Source organism: Mastomys coucha, unplaced genomic scaffold, assembly GCF_008632895.1.
Source record: "Mastomys coucha isolate ucsf_1 unplaced genomic scaffold, UCSF_Mcou_1 pScaffold5, whole genome shotgun sequence".
Classification (NCBI taxonomy): Eukaryota; Metazoa; Chordata; class Mammalia; order Rodentia; family Muridae; genus Mastomys; species Mastomys coucha.
This window is the reverse complement of record NW_022196911.1, coordinates 48,154,017-48,176,548: the sequence shown is the minus strand read 5'-3', so window position 1 is coordinate 48,176,548 and position 22,532 is coordinate 48,154,017. Positions and strand designations below refer to the sequence as shown.

General features: G+C 46.0%; 1 protein-coding gene across 2 annotated transcripts in view; it reads right to left on the bottom strand.

The window, feature by feature from the left end:
* The window catches only part of Fstl4 (follistatin like 4), a 446,213-nt gene that overhangs the window by 11,025 nt on the left and 412,656 nt on the right, over positions 1 to 22,532 (bottom strand). For both annotated transcript variants that reach the window (XM_031352066.1, XM_031352068.1), the window contains exons 9-14: positions 17,879 to 18,040; positions 17,409 to 17,543; positions 16,088 to 16,114; positions 14,587 to 14,705; positions 12,160 to 12,309; positions 4,721 to 4,828 (exon numbers count right to left, since the gene is read on the bottom strand). In XM_031352066.1, the coding sequence (XP_031207926.1) occupies positions 4,721 to 4,828; positions 12,160 to 12,309; positions 14,587 to 14,705; positions 16,088 to 16,114; positions 17,409 to 17,543; positions 17,879 to 18,040 (701 nt within the window). The remainder of the gene's footprint in view (positions 1 to 4,720; positions 4,829 to 12,159; positions 12,310 to 14,586; positions 14,706 to 16,087; positions 16,115 to 17,408; positions 17,544 to 17,878; positions 18,041 to 22,532) is intronic.

The following is a 22,532-nucleotide window of genomic DNA, read 5'->3' as shown; positions in this document are numbered from 1 at the left end:
TTTATAAAACCTTTGACATTTTCCATAGATTAATGATATAATTCTTTTGTATGTACATGCATGTAAAAGAATTCCACTAGCTGAAATGTTTCCTATATATTAAGTTCAGCTCCTTGTCTGTGTTGATGGATTTTCTCATGTGTTATTTTCTTTTCCTGGTATGTACAATTTAGGCCCATCTTTGATCAAGCAATATTATATTTAATCACTGCTTTATGCATTTAGTTACATTGTTGGACACACAGCTATTCATCATCATGAAAGTCTCTCCTGCCGTCCACAGCTTTTAAACTTGAAGGCACCTCACCCTGCATTCACATTCCCTCTCACAAGCATCCCTTTGATCAACTGTTACTACTGTTTCAAGCCTCCAGGTCTCTCCTTTTATTCCTTCCACTGTATTTCTTTCATGTCCTTTCTCCACCCTTTTTGGTAATGGATATTGAATTTAGGACCCACATGTAAGAAAGCATTCCAGCACGGAGTTAGATTCTAGTCTCTCTAACTCATAAATGCATGCATGTGCTTATGCGTGCCAGAGGACAACCTTGGGTGTTGTTCCACCCACCCTTTAAAAAATAAAATATATTTTAGATATTTACCTTATGTGCTATGTTTGCTTGCTTGTATAAATGTGTACCATGTGCATGCCTGGTGCTGTAGAGGTCAAAAGAGAATGTTGGATCCCCTGGAACTGGGACTAAAGGATCGATGCAGGTGTTGGGTACTGGATCTGGGTCTTCTGCAAGAACAGCTGGTGCTCTTAACCACTGAATCTTCCTTTAGCTCTACATTTACCTTTATTTATTTTTGAGACTATATCTCAAATAGACCTGGAATTTGCTATGTAGACTGGATTGGCTGGCTACAGAGTTCCAGGAATCCTCCTGTTTCAGTCTCCCCAGAGACCCCATATAAAACTTTAAAACAGTGTGTGTGTGTGTGTGTGTGTGTGTGTAGAAGTGAATTTGGGGGTCAGAGGACAACTTTTGGGGGTCAGTTTCTATCCTTCCACTGTGAGTTCTAGGGTTGGGACTTAGTGGTTGGGCTTGTACAACAAGTATCTTTTCTCACTTGGTCATCTTGCTGGCCCCATATTCATTTCTTTCCCTTCTATGGGTTTGGGGGGTCAGGTCTCAATGTTTGTAACACAAGTACTTTATGATTGAGGTATCTCTGTGCCCTACTTCTGAGGTGAGGGATAAGTGGCCCAGGCTGGCTTTGAACTCACTTTACTGTCCAGGCAGACCTTGAGCTCATGGCCCTCTCTCCTTCATTTCCAGAGTAGCTATGATTACAGGCCAGTGTTACTAGGCTTGGCTTTATATTTCTTAAAAACAAATTGTTTCTAGTGGTTTTCTTTTTAAATGCTACAGACTCATTGTATGTATGTATGAATGACCAGGTCTCTCTCATGTAGACCAGGCTAGCCTCAAATTCACAATGGGGCCAAAGATGACTTTGGACTTCTGATCTTCCTACCTCTACTTCCCAAGTTCTGAGATCAGTCATACCCCACCACGTATGATTTTCTGTGGTGCTGGGGATGGGATCTAGGGCTTTATGCATGCCAGGAAAACACACTACTGGCTGTCTTATCCCCAGCATATCCTGACCTAAAAAAAAAAAAAAAAAAGGCAGGGGCTGGGGAGATGACTCAGCAGTTAAGAGCACAGGCTGCTCTTCCAAAGGGCCTGGTTTGGGTTTAATTCCCAGCACCTACATGGCTGCTCACAACTGTTTGTAACTCCAATTCTAGGGAGTCCAACAACCTCATACAGATATACATGTAGATAAAACAGCAATGCACATACAAGGGAGATATTTGGGGAAATAGGATATTCACACCCCAACATTTTCTCCACTCTTCTTTTCCCATGTGTTGGGGCCAGAGGACAACTTTGTGGAGTCAGGTCTCTCCTTCCGTGTTTACCCAGCCTCCGGGGATTTGAACCCCGGGCATTTAGGCTTGTGTGGCAAGCACTCTTACTCTCTAAGCCCTCTCTCAAGCTCTAGATCTCTTTGAATCTACATGATTATAGATTTTAACTCAGCAATTATCTTCCAATTTTGTTTGATTCTTTTTTTCAGATAGCCTATGTCACCCTGGTTGTCCTGGAATGGACATCCCTCTGTCTCAGCTTCCCGAGTGCTGGGATTACAGGCGAGTAGTACCATGCTTAGCACATTTAATGTTTGCTTCTATTCCAACTGTGACCTTTCTCCCTTGCAAATGTTAAGGGATCCTGTCCCACATCTCCAGCTCTTCATGGGTTATCCCTTAGGGAAGATTTTCTTTTTCTTTCAGGTTGCTTCTTAGAAATGCATTTTTCTTTTCTAAATCACTGTGGTTTTTAAACTGGGAAGCCAATCTTGCTCGTGTGCACCATGTGGATGCTGGGTATTAAACCTAGGCCCTCTGGAAGAGCAGCCTGTGTTCTTAACTGCTGAGCCATCTCTCCAGCTTCTGCCTTGTTTTTTTTTTTTGAAAGGTTAGGATATGCTGGAGATGAGACTGTCAGTAGTGTCTTTACCTGGCATGCATAGAGCCCTGGATTCCATCCCCAGCACCACAGAAAATCATACTTTGTAGTTGAAATAAGACCAATTTTCTGGTAGCCCCTCTCTGAATTTCATTCTTGGAAGCATTCTTGGGAAATCTGTGTTGTGCTTTGGATGTGCAGTGTCCCCCCCCCCCCCAATGGTTTGAACACTTGGTCTCCAGCTGATGACGCTGTGTTGGGAGGTGATGTATTGTTGGAGGAAGTGGGTTGCTGGACGAAGGGAGGGCCTTGAAGCACGCAGCTTGACTTTGTTTCTGGCACGCTGGCTGCATCCTATTCCAATGAGATGTCAGCAGGCATCTGTCCTTTCCCTCTGCCTCCCCTGGGAGGTACCCCTGCTGCGGTGCCTTCTGGGTTGTGATGGTCTACCCTCAAGGCTGAGATTCAAAGGGTGTTTGGTTATAGGGAAAAGTGAGTAGTAATACAGCCCCCTATACCCACCCCTCTAAGCTCATTTTCTGTTCTTAGTGGTCTTTAGTTTGGCTTCGAGGTCCTTTAATAGTTTGATTGTCAGGTTTACCGGACCTGGTCCCAATGTTTTCCTCTTGGGCCCAGCATTGGCTGAGAAGGCCAAGTTGTCTCCATTAACTTCTGTTGGTTCTAAGAGATCATTCAACCCTAGAGGGCCACATCATTCATTTGTATGGAGTGAGTTAACTCCTCCCTTGTATCCACATGGTTCTGTGCATTGCTTTTTAGGAGAACTAAGGAGACAATCTTGTGTCCCCCTTTTCCCCACAGGGCTTAGTGGGTCCCTGGGGAGAGAGACAAGGCCAGGCACACTCAATGTCAGGTAGTGTCAAGCTTCTCTAGCTGGGGTAGGGAGGATTCCCACAGATCAGCAGAGTCCAGTCTCTTTTCAGGAGGCACTTTAGAACCATGCAGACTGGAGCCATCCATGGTCATGAGCAGATTACTTAACTGTCTGTGGCCTAGCACTCTGTGACAGTCCAAGTACTTTCAAGCCTGTGGGCTGCTGCTTCTGTTCATTGGCTAGAATGATGGTTTTAATAGAGTGTGTTTCCACCAAACTCATGTTGGCGCATGACTCATATATCTGCAGCGTTAAGAGTGTTGAGTGCTGGTTGGACCTTAGTGAGCTCCATCCATGCATCTCTATTCTCCTGAAGGGATTAACGTAGTCCTTATAGGATGGATGAGTTCTCATAAGAATGGATTGGTATAAGGGTAGCCTCACACCTTTTTCTCCTCAGTTGCTGTCACATGTGCCCCTTCCACAAACACCTGCTTCCCCTTTCTATGTGTCCACCATGAGGGGATGTAGCACCCCTGCCTATAGTCTCCCATTGGAAGCTGACCAGACAGAGCCTCTTGGTCTTAGATAAAACCATGAGAGAAAAACAGAACTTTTCCTTTATAAATTACACAGCTTCAGGTATTTTGTTATAGCAACAGAAAACATATTTGTGTCTTTTAACACTATTCTTTAGATGGTTTGTTCAGTCCAAGAAGAAGGAAATCTTATCTTCTTTTTAACCGTCTGGACTCCAGAGGCTCATTCTGTTTGGCCCCAAGAGTTATCAACTCAGGAGAGTCAAACATGGTGTGGCTAGGGAGGGACTAAGTTGTCATGGAATTAGAATTTGATCATTTTACATTGTTTTCAGTTGTAGTCCTGACTGAAGATACCCTGCAAATTGCCTAATGGGAGTATTGCTTGGAAGCTAATTTTAGTCTTCTTCTGTTGCTCTGATAAAACACTGACTTCAAGCAACTTAGGGGAGGAAAGGATTTATTCAGCTCATATTTCTAAGTCACAGTCTGTCTTTGAAGAAGTCAGGGCCAAAACCCAAGCATGAACCTTGGAGGTCACTACTTGCTGGCTTGGGTGTAGGTTCAAGCTTAGCTAGCTTTCTTACACAGCCCAGAACTGCTTGTATAGGGGGCTGGATCCTCCTACGTCAATTAACAATCGAGACAACTTATCCAACGACATGCCTATGGGCCAATCTGCTCTAGACAAGTTTCTCAACTCAGAGTTTATTCTTAGGCTACAGATAAATCTTACTAATACTGTTTCCTGCTTTCTTATCAAGAAATAGTTTGGATAGATGGCCAGGGAAGCATGAGACAATTACTTTATAGCAACAGAATCCTGTACCGGCTGAGTATCAGCTTTAACATAGTCAACCTACCTGTAGGCTTGGTTGCGACTTGTGCCTATCTCCCCAGCTCAGGACCCACACTTGGTCATGTGACTTGTCATAGGACAGCTTAGCTGGCAGAGGGTCCACACCTATGGACTTGAAAAGAAACAGTGACAAGTTGATCATTGCTGAGGTTACGTTACATCAGGATGGTCTGGACTTTGGTGTATGTGGTCATCTTAGAGGAGTTATGAAGTTGGCCTTATACCCTTGCCAACAATCCTGATTACCAAAATTTCTCATGGCCTTTGTCCTCAGAGGGCAAAAGGGCACAATGAGGTGTCTCTTTGAAGCACTTACTTTCTTGCTCATATTTTACCTACAGCATTCTAGGTCTAACTCGGGCAAAGACTAAACATAGAGGTTTTATGAATTCTACTCAAGTACCAGCTCCAGGGGTCTCTCTTTATTCTTCCTAGGAATCTTGCGTGCCTCTTGGACCCTCAGCATCTACTTGGCTTCTGGTAAGTTGGTACTTCTACCCTGAGGTAGATTTTGAGATCACTTGTTGCTACCCACCTCTTACCTTTGTTCTACTCTTTGTCGCACACCCATCAGTTGACGGCTTTGGGCTTGGACTGCAGCATCAGCAGGTGCACACTCAGGCTAGAGCATCAGCAGGCGCACACTCAGGCTAGAGCATCAGCAGGCGCACACTCAGGCTAGAGCATCAGCAGGCGCACACTCACTTTTTGAAGCATCTGAGAGTCTGCTGCTAGCAAGGCTACAGCTTCTCCAAGATCCTACCACAAGAATGTTGTTTCCTCCTTTCTATAGTGTAGACTTTTGTTTACATTAAACATTCTGTGTATGTTGTATGTGAGTGCAGGTGCTGAGGAGGACAGAAAAAAGGGGCTTTGGACTCCCTGGAGTTAGACCCTCAGGTGGTTGAGCCACTTAATGCGAGGGTTGTAGGAACCAAGCTATGCTCCAATGCAGGAGCAGCAAGCACTCTTACTTGCTGCTCAGTCTCTCCAACCCCACAGTGTAGTTTTATGTTACAAAACTGTTCCTTGATGATTTGCTCCTGGCCTATGAACCCCCAGCTTTCCTCTCAACCTCCACGCTAAGTAAAGATGCTCACACAGGTTCTCTGCCTTCTCTGCCATCTTTCTGGCCATTTGGCCACCAAGTTTGATGCCTTCAATTCCATATGGATGGAGGAAAGGGTTTATTTAGTTTATACTCCCACATCACTGTTCATCATCGGAGGAAGTCAGGATAGGGACTCAAGCAGGGTTGGAACCTGGAGGCAGGAGCTGACGCAGAGGCCATAGGAGAGGTGCTGCTTACTGGCTTGTTCCTTTTGGCTTGATCAGCCTGTCCTTCTCCTCCTCCTCCTCCTCCTCCTTCTCCTCCTCTTCCTCCTCCTCCTCCTCCTCTTCTTCCTCTTCCTTCTCTTCCTTCTCCTCCTTCTCCTCCTCCTTCTTTCTGAGACAGAGTTTCTCTGTATAACCCTGGCTGTCCTAGAACTCACTCTGTAGACCAGGCTGGCCTCAAACTCAGAAATACGCCTGCCTCTGCCTCCCAAGTGCTGGGACTAAAGGTGTGTGCCACCACTGCCCAGCTCAGCCTGTCTTCTAATAGAACACAGGACCACCAGCCCAGGGGTAGCCCCAGCAATAATGGGCTGGGCTCTTCCCTATTGATCACCAATTAAGAAAATGCCCTTCATGCTTGCCTATAGGCCACTTTATGGGACATTTTCTCAATTGAGGTTCCTGCCTCTCGGATGACATAAAACTATCCATCACATATGCCCAGAGCCCCACTTTCTCCATGGGTTCAATGGCTTTCCTCCACTCCCTTGATCACCATAAATTATACCTCATAAACATAAAGTTTTTTTCTAGTCAGGTAGAAAATTTTAAAAATGACCATCTCTGTCCATATTGGGCCAAACTTCGCTAAACAACTCTCCGTGGAGCCCCACTCTGACCCTTTCTTCTTCCATAAGGAGACCCAGATGGCCTCAAAAGTCCAGCAGTTACTTCATGACCCTCCTCTTAGCATTATAGGACTTCATATGGTCACCATTCTATTTTAGAATGGAATACTCCATTTGACCTCCTTGTTTCTCCTCGTCCTTCTTCACTTTTTCCTGACAAGAGCTGGCACATCCCAGAACTTCTCCATCGGCCTCATCTATAGCCTTTCACGGGTACCGAATTCTGATAACCCGTCGAGGGGTCTCACCTTAATGTGCAGAACTGGACTTGTAATTTTGCTCACTCAACATCCTGCTGGAATGTTTTCTTTCTTCCTTCCTTCCCCACTCTCATTAAAGTCTCCCCTTACTTTCTTGTTCTAATTGATAGCTCCCACCCACTGAAGTGCCAAGGAGAGGCTCTCATTATTTCTCAAGAACGATGTAGCCTCTTGCGAGGCTGGCGTGTGTCCCCACTCCCCGGCTTCTGCTTTCACTACGGTGGTGGTCAGTGTTCATTTATGTGGGAGCTAATCCACAGACTGACTGAAAAGGGAAACCAGAGAGCATTCTGAGCACTAACAGTCACCTCTCTCCTTTCTGATGGTGGACTCAGTAATGACCAGCCCCTTCGCACTGGAGACTCTTGGGGTTGTGGTGGACTGGGACCCTCAAACGTCTAGTCAAAATAAACTCTTTTCTCTTTAGTTGCTTCTGGTCAGGTATTTGGTCATAGCAATAAGACAAGGACCTAATACCGAATGACCAAAGGCTTTGGCACCTGGCACTGACACGCTCCAACTAGAGCTTTCCATCCCGTGGCGAAGCTACTGTCGGAGGATGTCAGTTTCTTAATCTTTATAAAGATCCTTCTCCCACGTTTCTCCTCTCGAACATGTCCCATTTATGTGCCCTCTTCACTGCAAAATTTCCTTGGCATTTAGACAGTAGCCATTGTCTTCCCTTTACTACTTAATCCTTTCTTGTGAGATTTCATGCTCCTACTCAGTGCTGTGAAAGAGGGAGCTGAAGAGCTAAGCCAAAAAGTTGATTAAATTCAGAACGGGATTTTCCATAGTCTCACTGTGCTGAGGCACTGAAGTCTGTCAGGAGAAAAGAGCCTGAGTGAAAGCCTCAGGATTAGGGGATGGACAGAGCAGACTCAGCCTTCGAGAGATTTTAAAAATGATCAGCTTGCTTCTCTTTCTGCCTAGCAGAGGAAAGGGCAAATCTTTCTGATGGATGGCAGCGATTTCAAAGACTTTACAACCTAAAAATATGCAGAATGTTTGGATTAAAATAAACACTAGGCATTTCACGAGGCAGATATCTTTTTTTTTTAACTATTCAAAAATCTTAACAGGAAGGGCCACAAGTAGACAATTAAGAATTTATATGAGGTTGGGAATTAAATAGGGAATTTGAAGGTAAAAATGAATTGTCTGATAATAATAATAATCAGGCAAGCAGGAGAGGGCAGGATTAGTAAACTGAAGGACACATTGCAGGACATACAGAATTGAAACAGGAGGAGATGTGTGTGAGACAATGGAAAGGGAAAACATTTTAAAGACGGGGTGGGGTTTGGGGTAAGGGTAGGGATGGGTGGTCCTAAGGAAGAGTTGAGCACCAGGAAGCAGAGTATTTAAAGACATAATTGCTGAGAATTTTCCTATCTAGTAAATGTTCACTGTACATACTCAAGAGCCTCTGGAAACCTTACATTGTAGTTTAAATGCTAAACAAAGAGGAATGCAGAGGAGGAGGCCGGGAAGATACAGTCGGCCTAGCAACAAAGCAAGAAAAAGATGGAATCTTACAAAGCTGAAGGAAAACAACTGTCATCTAGAGTTATTCAGAAATAAAGAGTGAATATTTTCACTTCCACAAAACTGAGATCTGTTTCCAGCAACACTAAAAGAGCTAATAAAAAATGACCCCACTCCAGCACTTGGGAGGCTGAGGCAGGGGGATTGTGAGTTCAAGGCTAGCCTGGCTTATGAAGTGAGATGTTTGTCAAAACAACTACCACATACTTCAGTAATAAAGGGGACTAGAAAGATAAATATATGGGTAAATATCAGTTATTGTGTGAATATAGATATTAATTAATTTTGTATATTACTATAATAATAAAGGCAAGAAGAAGGTTAAAGGAGTTAGTGATTATTGAAGAAATGAAGTGTGATAGCTAGCGTTGAACTTTATATTTGACATAAGTTAGAATCATTAGGGAGATGGGCAGCTAGGCTGGTCTATGTTGTATTATTTTGACTATATTAACTGAGGTGGGAAGTCCTGCTCACTGTTGGTAGCACCATTCTCTAGGCTAAGCACTAGGTGCATTTACTAAATCATTGCTCTCTGCTCTTAACTATCAATGCAATATGGCTGGCTGTTTTGTACTTGATTTCCTTGCAACAATGGATTGCAATCTAGAATCACACCTTTTCTCCCCTAAGTACTTTTGTCAGGGTATTTTTTAGCACAGTAGCAAGAAAGGAAGCCAAGATAGAAGTAACAATTTACATGTGATAGCATCAGTATAAAAATGTTTTTGTAGCTATTAAGATGATAACACATGTTCATCTTCAATAAATAATGGAGAAAAATAGAACACAAGTATTTGTTAAAGCTAAAAGCAAACAAAAATGAGAAAAAAAGCAATACAGAATGCTAAATAAAAGGTAAGGTGGTAGAAACACTCAACTATGCCAATTATACTAAATATGAATGGACCAAATATTTTAAGAGACTTATTAAACTAGATAAAACTTAAATGTTATGAAAGAACATCTTAAACAGAAGGCATAGGAAGGTTGGAAAGTAAAGGGATGGAAAATTGTGGCATGAGAATGCTAATTAAAATATGATTTAGCTATACTAGCATCATTTAAAAAACAGGTTCACAGCATTGCGGAGATAAAAAGGGATATTTTATAAGGAAAAAGAACCTTTCTTCTAGGAAGGGACGAAAATCCTAAGGTAACAATGATAGAACTTTGAGAGGTAGATAACTCCACAGCAGGGTGGATTTTAAAAGCACGCCCCAGCAGCTGATAGACTAAACATACAAAACAAATCACCTAAGAAAGGAGCTCCGAACAGCACAATGAATCAACTTGACGTAACTGACACATATTAAATAGCGCATCTAATGCCAGAATACATGTTCTCCTAAAGTAAACACTGAAACATTTATCAAAGTTGATCGTGAGTTCAGTTTTAAAATAAGCCTTAGTATATACTTCAAAAGATGAAAATCATTCAGTGCATACCCCGATCATAGGGATCAGTTACAAAAAGATAAACTGAAAACCTGTTGCGTCTACCAGGAAAAACTACAACTCTGGCAATACCAACTGTTCTTTACAGCCATGTTTCCCAGGGGCAGGACAGAGACAACTCCGCTGATTGGCTGCAGGTTAAAATTCTAGTCCCAGTCCTTCGGTGGGCAATCACATTGTCCAGCTTTCCTTTCACATGTGCCTGGTCAATCTGATCTCACGCTTAGCTTTCACCTGGTGAGAATCTTCATCTAACTAACCCCCCCGCCCCCCGTATGGCTTAGTTGCACCCAGTGGGGGAATATTCTTTTGGCTTCAGCTGATGTCCCCACCTGTGTGCATTGGAGCCCACTGACCTTGACGATGCACAGGAGGAGTGTGAAAACAGTTGTTGCCTTTGGCATTTGCATACATAATCTAGGGTAACATGTCTTTGAAAACACTCCTCTGCTACCTCCTTCTTCATTTCTATACTCTATACATTTCTAGTTTTGCATTGAGACCCGTCCATACAGTTGCCTATATCCCTACCATATACTCTCCCCTGTCATTCTGACTTGAGTCCCCTTCCCCAGGGTGGCCTTGATCGTTGTCATCCTAGCGGTTGTAGCTAAGGTGCCTATGACGAGGTGAGATGAAATCCAGGGCCCAGTTCTCAAAATGTCCTAACCTGGAAAGTATGTCTTGAGACTATCTCTGCCTGTTGGAGAACCACCTGCCCAGGTTTCCTTCCTACCTCTCAGCCCACTCCTTGTCAGATGTCTTTCTTGGCTGGCTGTCTCTCTGCTTCTTGATCTTTAGATGTGGGAGAGCCTCAGGCCTCCATCCTTTTCCTCTTGTCTGTCTGCATTCCTTGGGGTATCTCAGCCATCTACTTCTTTTTCTAGATTTAATCAGGCCAGGGGGTGATGACACTCAAGAAGACAGCTCCAGCCTCCATCTTTCCTTTGACGTCAGATCTGTTTACTTGACATGTCTACCTAAATACCTGACAGCATTTCAAATTTAATCTCTTTTCCATCTGTGTCCTGCTCTATGCTCAGCCTTGAAATGAAGCATCTTTAACCCTTGAATGCTTGATTTCATTTGTGGTCAAATTATCCTCTGCCTCTCCCTTACAAGAATACTTGTGACTGGTTCTTCCAGAATCTTCCGGGACCTCCTGACTTGAAAAAATCCTCAGTCATACCTACACTGTCTCTTTTGCTCTATATGGTAACATTCAGTTTTCTGGTATAGAATGCCTTAGGGGCTATAACTGAACCAGTCATTGATTCTAGATGATATAACCATTCTATGCTCAAGCTAACCAAGAAGTGAACTACGTGTTTCCTTTCTTCTCCTCTCAAACCTTACATTCAACCTGATAGAAATAGAGTTAGGAGGGCTGGATGAGCTAAAGCACGGCTCAGTGGTTAAGAGTGCTTACTGCTTTTCCCGAAGACCAAAGCTAGGTTCCTAGTACCTGTATCAGGTGGCCCATGACTGCCTGTAAGTCCAGCTACTTGGGATCTGATGCTCATGTGCACATACACATGACTAAATATAAACGAATCCACTAATTTCTCATCATGGTCCTCTGATGCTGCCACCATCTTGTGCCTGAGGCAAGCTCCACCCACTGTATCCCTGCTGCCTGAGACAAGCCCCACCCACTGTATCCCTGCTCTAGCTCCCTTGCCTTTGTAAGGCAGCAGCTATGTTAATTGATGCTCCGAGACCTTTTGGTGGCTCTTTCACCTTGATTTTATTCTCCAGCCTCACTGGCCTCCAAGGCCCTCCAGGGGCTGGCTCCTGTTTATCCCTAAGCTCACTGCCTCCACCTCTTCCCCTCATCACTATGTGCTGCGTCTACCCTCTTAGGAGGCATTCAGATCTCAGCTTCTGTTTAGTTCCAGAGGGAGAGTCAATTTCAAGTAGTCTTACAGGGCACATTAACCCTGGCTTTCTACAGCTCTCGCTCCTCACAGCGCCTGGAAACTCTGCTTTGTGTTCTGCCTAGAGTCCGTGCTAGGGCCTCTGGTGCATTCATTCATGGCTGGTTTTTGAACATGCATAATGTGCTGGGCACACGGTAATATATATACCTGATAGGCAGCTGCACGGAAGTCTCCCCCTTGGCTAAGCTCTTCTTATAACAGCTGGAGAGTGTGCACAAAGCAGGCCTTGCCCTAGGATTTCAAGTCTTTCCCACTTCTTCCAAGAGCTATTACCTGTAAGACCTTCTGGGCTTGAACGTCGACCACAAGGACTCTGTTCAGTGGTGGCTGGGCCACGTAGATGTACCGGTTCCTGACATTGACTGCAGAGGCCCATTGGCATGGCTGGGTAGCATCTCCTTCCACACGAGGACAGATTTCTTCCTGTAAGGAGACAGCCAGCCATGTATCTGTTCTTCTACCCAATTCCAGCATCCCTGGGCTCTCTAGCTATTGACCCTTTTGGATCCCCCCCTTTTTTTTTCTTGTCTCAAACTCCTTGGGATTCATACACACAACAGCATGCAGGCCCTGCCACACTACAGATTTCTCACTTGACCTTTGTCTTCCTCATCAACACTCTGTCACTGTGTTCTCAATTTGTAGGATTTCTCCTCTAAAGTCTATTTCCTTGTTGATCTCACTGAAACCTATAGCTTTAGGTACCATCTGCATACTTGCTACTCCCAAATTTGTATGTGTTCGTATGTGTGCAAGTTTGCACATGCCTGTGGAGGCCATATCTTCCCCCAGTGCTGTCCGCCTTATTATATTTCTCTTACTATTTTTTGAGACAGGGGTTTTCACCATGTAGGTTAGGCTAGCTGGCCAATGAATGCCACAGTCTGCCTGCCTCTCTTCCCCTGGGCTGGAATTACAAACATATGCTTACAAAATTTTGCTTGCATGTTTTTAATACACACACACACACACACACACACACACACACACACACACACACGACATGCATGCCTGATGCCTCTGGGGGCAGGTAGAAGGCATGTGATCACCTGGAACTAGAGTTTCTGATGGTTGTGAACCACCAGAAACCTGGGTTCCCTGCAAGAGCAACATGTGCTCTTAATCACTGAGCCATCTCTCCAGCCATGCCTCCTTTTAATGTGGGTTCAAGGATCTCTAACTCAGGCCCTCATGCTTGCAAGGACAGCACATTGTCTATCTTTCATTAAGCCGCTTGTGTGCACTCCACTCTTAGATGCTGCCTCTTGCACCTTAAATTTATCAACTTTTAGTTCTTTTTCTCCAATCTCCCTCATTCTATGCAAAACTAGGAGCTTACTGCTTTCCTCCCCCCCACCTCACCCTCCTTATGGCCCTTTTTATTTTATATTTTTAAAGACAGGAGCATTGTTTTCTCTGTTTTCCATGACACATACTCTCTTTGATTTCCCCACAAACTGTCCTAACCCTGTTTCCTCGTTTCTCTTAGTCAGCCCGCCCCTGTAGTAGTTCTCTTAGTCAGCCGCCCCTGACGGCTCGGGTTTCTGTTGGATGTCCGCCATCTCAGTCAGTGGCCATGCCCCTGTCTGTTCCTCAGCTTTTGACAACACTCATAACCAGATGGTGCCTAGATCTCTGTCTTCAGTTCTGAAACATCCCTTCAGCCTCCGTTTGGTTCTTTCACAGGTGTCTCAAACTCAATCATCCAGGATGTGGCCACGTGCTCTGCCTCCCATGGCTGGACTCTCTCTTTAGAGCCTTTGCTACCTGGCATCACAAGATGCTACAAAGTCCTGGCGAGCAGGACAATGACCCCGTGCTTAACAGGGTTAGTGTGCAACTGCTTGAGAGCAGCAGTCTGAGGGAACCGCAGAGCACAGAGTAGGAACCCAGGGGAATGGGAGCAGGGAGGGTGCCCTGAGCCTTCTCCCAGTGGTTATCTCCTCTGCTGCACCCCCTCACCCCCAGCTGTCACCTGTCGCTTGATACTTGGCTTTATGTCTCATTTGTAGCACCTCTGTAACTCTGGGCATTCATTCAGGTATGTCCATGCTAAAGGGTCACAGCAAGAACACCTGTCCAGGTGTGGTTGGCTCACCTCGCCGTCTCTATTATTTGACTATGAAGTTCTGGAGGCCGGGAACCCAGTGTACCCGTACCCTCGTGTAGCAGAAACCAGGGGCCACCTCTATGTAAATGCTGGGGGCCGTGCAGCCGCAAAGGCATCTCCTGCAGGACGACCTAATTGAGGACTGCCTGAGAGACCAAGGATTGCTGGTGCAGACAATGCCAGCCAATCGGGAACTGCTGTTTAGATGAGATGCTTTCTTGAGATGCTTTCTTGGGACCAATGGGGATGTGGGTAGAGGGTATTAAAGGAGTTTGCAGCAGCGTTCAGATGAGCGTGCTTTGGTGTTTTGCACCTGTTCCCGGAGTCTTTGTCCACACCACCTCACCTCCAACCCCCAAGGGCAGGTAGGGGCAGTGAGTCATCCAGGGCATAGGAAACACCTTGGCCCTCACAGCTGCTGGATGGAGTATAGAGAGCTAGACATCTCTGCCTCATGCTTTTTCCTTAGCCTAGAACCACACCCGCATATAATGACCAGAACTGAAGGAACCTAGACTCACATACACATGCACACGCATGGAACATGACCTGTGGACTTTGATCATGCTGCCTCAGCCACAGAAACTCACATAACTCATGAAGATCTTCTCTGTAGGTTTCAAGCGTCTCTGGACCTCACAGTCCACGGGGTGGATGACCACGATGCCATCGTCGGAGAAGACATAGAACATGTTTCCCACGCTGAGGCCTGGGAGGAGTGAACACAGCATAGTCATGAGCTTCTTGTGTGGTGGGGCCACACAAGGCATAGCGGCATAGCGGCATAGCAGCATAGCAGAGGTGTAATGTACTTTCCTAGTGGGAGGGGTAGACAGTTCCCAAGGCTGGGAACCAACATAACCTATCATCACCAGCTCTGCAGTACCCTGTATCTTCTGCTCAGGCAAACAGGTTCCTGCTGCTCGAACCCAGTCCCTCAAAGATGTCCAGGCTGGAGGGAGCACATGGCAGTGCTCTCAATGGCCAATCCTAGCTATACCTTGGTGAATCATATGGGGCTACTATATGCATATACCTCAGTGTAGCCCCCCTCCCCCCAGCAACCTCAGTGTCTGAGGCACCATGCCAAAACGCCTCTGCCATGAATGAACCCCCTTACAAAATCTTGGGCTGAAACAGTCACTCTGGGCACAGCCTCCCTGGGTTTCTTTTGAAAGCCAATCACCAGAAAAGCCAACACAAGATTGACATTTTAATGGAGCCCACACAGGGTTTGTAGATGCAGCTTCATTTCCAGCTGAGTGTAGCACAGTGCTCAGTCAGTATGGGAAAGTGAGAGTCAATACTCATTCAACAGACAGCCAATCTCACAGAGACGCAGCCTTCTGGTCCGCCCTCTAGAAGGCTCTGTTGTAATCTAGCTTCTACTACCAGGCTCCAAAGGGCTCCCAGCTTCCTTTGCTGTTGTTGTCTGGTCTCTCTCCTGTTAAGATTTGAGAGTGTCCTGGGGCCTGTGGTCCCTTCCTCTTGGCTTCCATATTCTGGCCTCTCTAGGACTTCAGTATCAGCAGAGAAGGGCAAAGCACTTAACTGCTGAGGTGAGATGGGATTTGTTGAGTGTTTCATCATTTACTTGAAACAGCCGCCTACCAGCCCTATAGTCTAAGGTGGCTTCAGTGTGCCTTTGGTCCCTACAGTACACAGCAACCCCAGTAGCCTTGTGTTTCCCTTACGAGTCTCTGCTGTATAAACCTGAGTCCCTCTGCAGTACCCTAACAGCATGCAGAGGCCTAATAGCATACCACTGTTTAAAACACATAGCGTTTTAAGTAAGAGCTGAGTGTACTTGGCAGTTGAGGCACCAAAGCTGGGGAGCAGAGAATGCACTAAAGGTTACAGCCAGCAACCCTGCTGTGGGCCTCTGTCCCTCACCTGTACTGGGTTGGGCTCAGTGCCCAAAGCTCAGAAGACTAAGCTGGGTCTGTACATGTGTGTGCCACACGAGTTTGATGGTGAGTCCCCTCTCCCCTTAGTACATAGGCTTTGCAAAAAGCTGGTGGCTCAGGGAAGCTCAGGGAACCGAGAACACATGTGACTACAGGCATGACACAGGACAGTCACACTCAGTACCTTCTTCCCGCCACAAGATGTTTGCCACTGTGGCAGCCAAGAATCAGGAGAGCAGCAACATGGTAGCCGGAGAGAAAGAGAAAGGACAATGTTAAGCCTTCGCTGCTGCGACTCATTTCATTATGGAACGTTCTAGAATCCACTTGTCACTTGATGAATCTGGATCACTCATTGGCCCAGCCACAATATTAGCTCATAGTGTGGGACCCATGAGGACACTTCTAGGTCTCAGAATGCTTCTTCTTTCTAAAAGAATCTTTGAAATGGAATCCTAGGATTCCAGCGGCTTCCCCGATTCTGTGGGCAAGAATGAATAAGCAGCCTCTCTCCCTGATTTCCTATGTCCTTCCCAGAAAGCTGATTTTCAGTGAAGACTCTCCAAGGAAGAACATTCTCTTATTCAATGATCAAAGCTTAGCTTGGAGGCTGACTGAGGGAGAGGGGCTGACCAGCACCTGTGCTACAACATCTACCTGCAGGGCCACCTGGGGAGGCGGTGGTTACAAGGGAGACGATGCTCAGCCCATGAGATGGGTGATGATTCCCGGAGGAGAGGCCACTCTACTCCCAGTTGTATATTCATCTGGAAGCCCCCCATACCACAGAGAGGAGTAAACCCCACTCATGCTTGTTTCCACATATGCACATATATCATGAATCCAATAGAATAATTATAATATGCTGTGATGAGAAAAGTTATTTAAGGTGCTGGAGAAATGTCCTACCCAGTTAAGAGCATATGCTGCTCCTCCAGAGGATCAGAGTTCAATTCCCAGCATCCCACAACAGGCAGTTCATCACCACCTGCAACACCAGCTTCAGGAGATCTGACCCTTTCTTCTAGCCTGTGTGTGAACTAGCACACCCAAGTATACATTAAAAAAAAAAATCTTAAAGTTATTTAAGACTTGTAAAGGGTTCATTTCTGGAATTTCAGGTGAAAGGAAGTATAACTCCAGAGAGGGAATGGCTGTCTGCACCTGAGAGCTTCTAGGCCACCCGGAGCATGTGGTGGCACAAAGGCTTTTGTGATCGAATTTCCAGTCATGCATCATATAGAGCTGGGGTATTTGGGCTTCCTTGTAGTCCTGGCCTCTATGTCCTGATCAGAGACTTCTATCATCTATGTCCCCAGAGCTGTGTAGGTTGCTTGAGAAGGTTACCATCTGTACCTAGCTTGGTGTACAGAGGAAACAGATTATCCCAGCCTTTAGAGGCTCGCAGTGGGTGGCTGTGGCCCTGGAGAGTTAGTCCATTCCCCTTGTCCCCCTAACACTCCAGGACAGCTCAGTGAGGACCTCAGAGCCAATGGCCCACTCACGTGTCTTCCTAGCCGAGTCCTCGATGAAGAGGGAGGAGATATCTTCATCCACACCCACTTCATTCTTGGCAATGCAGGTGTACGCCCCCGTGTCTTCATAACGAACACTGCCGATGTGGAGTTCGCTTCCATTGGCTGTAGAGGGGAGAGTGTACCAGGTGGCACTCTCAGGGGGGAAACACCCTTTCATGTGCCCTCCCCACCATCCTCTCAGGATCTTTGAGGAGCCTTGAGCTCTTGAGCTAAAAACATATGTGGCTGAAGGCAGCCAACATTCTTTGAGACTAGATGCAGGATAAGGTGGCACTGCTGAAGTAGAGGGTGACCTGGAATCTGACCAATGGCCTCTCAGATGCCCATGAGACCTGTGTATGCCAGTCAACAGGGGTCTCTGTTTCCTCTTAACATGCCAGACTCAGCCATCGTCTTGCCTCTCAATTCCTGTCCCGGGATTCACATGCAGTTCTTACCTAAGAGGGAGAGCTGTTTGGACATCTGGGTTGAGACATCCATGCCGTTTTTCAGCCAAATGATTCTGGGCAGGGGGATGCCCTCAGCGTGGCATCGAAGGCTGGCTGCCACTCCAGGTTCCTGTGCCTGGGTCTCTGGATAGACACGGATGACTGGTGGCACTGTGGGTGAGAACCAGTGTTGGTAAGAACAAATCCACATCAGGTCTTAGGCCTGTAGTCGATCCCTGAGACCCTTGATCCAGAGGGTGAACCTGAGAGGTGACTCTGGAGGCCTCGGAACCAGTTTACAGTGATCATCTTTGACAACCCAGGCGCTGAGGAAAAAGACTGTAAAATGAATTACTAGTAATAAACACAACCCGTGCTGTACCCTGTGATTCATGGCTTCCACCCTTGTTCTAAATATGATCAGAAAGACATCCAAATATTTAACACTGTTGAGCTGCAGAATGTAAAGAGCAACCAGCGGCTGGAATTAATCTCTGAATGAATGAAATTCAGATGTATTATTCCTGTTATCGGAAAGCCATTGGACAGAGTCTTAATTTCTTTCAGGAAATGCTTCACGAAGCACTTATGGGCACTGACTGGCAGGGCTGCTAATTACATCACAGCTCTGGGGAAGCCCATCGATTTTTCTAGTGGGTCATTTTTATTCCTTCACTCCCTAAGTTCTGGAACCTGCATGAAAGAAGGATATATCCTCCTTGGTTGGGAGTGACTTAGCTCTGGCCCCTGGTGGTTGAGTTTCACCTTGGGTATATGACCTCACCCAATGGCTAGATGACCACAAGTAGGCAAGGCTCTAGCACATTCCACAGCGCACTGCCCCTTACATGGGGAGGGACTCTTGGAGAAGTGGAGATTTTGGGGGGAATCCTGCCTCCTCTCCCTAGAAGTAAAAACACCATCATTTCTCACATTCATGAGGGCTTATGTTAATTAATACATTTTACTCTATATACTATAAAACAGGATTTGAGAGTATATGTAAACAAATGAGTTTTAAACAAATCACACATTTTTTGGAGGGGTAGGGGGATAAATTCCTTTTGAAGTGGATAGCTATGTTTTCTTGGCATTATCTGGAAGTTCCTTTGTCTATTACAAGGAGGAATCCTGGTATTTGAGATGAGAATCTTCTTGGGGTTAGCAGAGAGTACTTGATACTTATGTAGGAGGAGCCAATGGCACTGACAATGGAGCCTGAGTAAGGTAGCACTCTGGTGGTCCACGCTCAGTGGACAGAGGACAAAGGAGAAACTCTAGAGTTATTAGGAGCAGTGGATCTGCAGTTGCCGTAGACACTTTTCGTAACAACTCAGCTCAGGTTCCAAGGCTTGCCCTAGCTGACGTCTGGGAGGGAAGAGGAGAAATCCAAACTAAGCTCAGGGAACCTAAAGAGCAAGATGTCTCTGCCATCTCTCCCCTTGGTTCTCTTTGCTCAAAGTTCTGGGGATAGAGTCCCAGGCTATAGGAGCCTCAAGGATTATTCTGTCCTAGATCAACCACTAGAGAGGGAGGAGGAGACTGGGACCAGTTGAGACGTGGGTGGGGATTGCTTTGAAGATCACAGATGAAAGTTTTTCTTTGACCCACTTGGTTCATATAGGAAAAGATGGAGCTTCCTCACACATTACATTGGGCAGAGGGAGAAATGGGGTCCAAGAGGCACAGAATTTGAATAAGGAGGCTATTGAGGCCCAGAGCACTGAGTCTGATGGGTGGTTTGAGAAGGTTCTAAAACAAACCAGGGTTCTAGTTGAGGACTACCTGAGACCTGGGCATTGGCATGGGTTTTTGCAAGAGCTTCACCTATTCATAGCAACCTACCTGACAACCACAGAACAAACCTACAGGAAGCAAAAGAGTCCACAGAGGTAGAAGTGGAATGGAGAACTCAACTGGAAAGCCAAGAGAGCAATGAGTAAATCTTTGAGCTGCGTAGTTGTAAGAATAGTAAGTGATCAATTGAAAACAAGAGAAAAAGAACACAAAGGGGCTTAAGAGTATGAGAATGCTTTTTTTAAGTTATGGGTAATAAAAGCAAAGACTTCAATGAAATGGATCATTTAAAAGGAACCTTTGGGGCTATAGAGCTGGCTCAGATATATGAATAAATAAGTTGTGACTGTCTCACTCGGTCCTTGGCTTAGTTACTTTTCTATTGCTGGGATGAGGACCATGACCAAGGCAACTTACAGAACAAAGAAAAGTCTTTGAGGTTTATAGTTTGGAGGTTGGGTCTATGGTCACGGCAGGGAGCATGGCAGCAAGGCAGACAGGCATGGGCTTGGAGGAGGAGTTTAGAGCTCACACCTTATACAGGAATTGGAAGTAGAGTAGGAGAGAGCTAGCTGGGGATGACATGGGCTTTTGAAATCTTGATGCTTATGCCAGTGACATATCTCTTCCAACAAGGCCATACTTTCTTATTCTTCCCAAACAGTTCCACTAACCTGGACCAAGTATTGAAATACCTGAGCCTATGGGTGCTGTTTTCATTCGGATCACCACAGTCCTGTGTAAATCGGGATCATAAATACAGTTGCTAATGTCTACTAATGCACACTGGGATAGAGAGATGGCTCCATAGACAAAGTATTTGCTGTGCAAGTGTGAGGACCTGGGTTCAGATCCCAAGAATCCATGTAGAAATCTGGACTTAGTAGCATGTATCTACAATCCCATCTCTCCTGTGTTGGACTGTGAAAGGCAGTTTGTGTTCTGGTTGAGCGAGGCTTACTCAGAAGACCCAGTAGAAAACTCTACAAGGGAAGGAACAGTAAGCTATGCCCCCCAACCCCAGACATTAGGCTGCTGACACTATGAGCCCCCACTCCATTATCTATGGCTATCTATCACATAGACAATGCCCCAAGCTCCTGGTATTCTGGCTGGACTCCACCCCCAATCAACTGACTACAGCCAGGTAGGCCCCACCCCACAGTTACCTGGGAACAGCAAGGTAGCCCAACCCACTATAAAAGAAGCTGCTTGGCCCCTCCTCTCTCTCTTAAGCTCTTGTCTTTACTCTCACCTCTTGCTCCCTCTCCTCACCCTTCCTTCCCCCTCTCTCCACATGGCCATGGACAGTCTCTACTTTTCTACCTTCCCCACCCCTCTCTCTCCTACAATAAAACACCTGAAAACCATGGACTGCCTCCTTTCATCAAGACTTGCCGTGCTAGAGCAATGGATTAGGCCTTCCCCTAAAGAGCCGCCTCTAATCTTCTGCAGGAAAGCCACCCAGCACCCCAGCCACTGCCACCAGTCAAACCAAGCAGCCTGCCTGAGTTAGCCAGACTCTCTCTTCCCTGTGGTAAAGTGCTAGAGCTACCCTTCTCCCTTCAACCCCAGGCCAGAGTCTGCCTGAGGGTCTGTTCTCTGCTCTTCCTTGGTCTCCAGCGACATCCTGCGATGCTCAAGAGCTAGAACCTGTTGTCTCTGGCCTCCATGTGGCTCTGGCTCTCCCGGGCTACCCATCGGTCTGTGGTGCTGGGGAGTCAGAGCCGACACTTTGCCTGACACCCATCCTGTGGTGGTTCCGTAGGGCCCTGTAACAGTCTCCTGAGCTCTGGTGTGACATGGGTCTCTCTTACCCCCTTATGTCCCCACCTCCTGACACCCTACACTCCTGAGGCAAGATGGGAGGTAGGGACAGGAGAATCCCCAGATGCTCATGGGTGGCATCAGTGAACAAGAGGCCTGCTTCGAGCAAGGTGGGGTGTTAAGGAACAACCTCCAAGGTTGTCCTCTGACCTATACATATGTGCCGAGGGATGTGTGCGCCCATATGAACATATGAACTTGCAGACACACATAAAATATAGCAGCAGACTCTAAACATGTTTCAATGTCTATCAGGATATCTATAATGACCAAAGTCAAAGGTGGCCAAAATGAGATCATTTGATTTTCTTACTAGACACTGAAAAAGCCTTTGAAAAAGACCTAAACTCTTTTTCTTGGCATGTGACTATGCAAGCCCCAGTAAATAGGAACAAAATGACATTTTCTTTCTACATTGAAGAATATGTCCATAAAAAGAAGGACCAACACCATTCCTCTCAGGAAAATGAAAAAGGAGAAAGTACAGTAAGCGATGTTAACTCTGATCCTCCAGGGGTGTGGTCAAGGAAGGTAAGCTGTGAAGGTGTAGACATTAAAGGATGATACCATGTGTATCCCTGTGACCAAACACCTAGCAGAAACAACTGAAGGACTCTCAGCTCGCCATGGTGGGGGAGGCATGGTGATTGGAGGGGGCTCTCTCTCTGGTGCAACTGAGGCTCTTCATATTGTGACCAGCCAGGCAGCAGAGAATGTGGTTGGTTGAAGGGAGTATTGACTTGAGAGCCTTACACATAGCCACCTATTTCCACTGCCCAAGCTTCCTAAGGGATCTCCAAGCTTCCAAAATAACACCCCAAACTAAGGACCAATTTTTCAAAACACTCATGGGGAACACTTAAAAATTAAAAAAGATTTAAATTCATAAATGTTGGTATGTGTCTGCTTGTCTGTATGTGTACCATGTGTACATAGTACCCTCAGACACCACTAGAGGGCGTCAGGTCCTCTTGGAATTGGAGTTACAGGAGGTTGTGAGAGCCACCTGCTGTGGGTTCTAGAACCTTGGTCCTTAGGC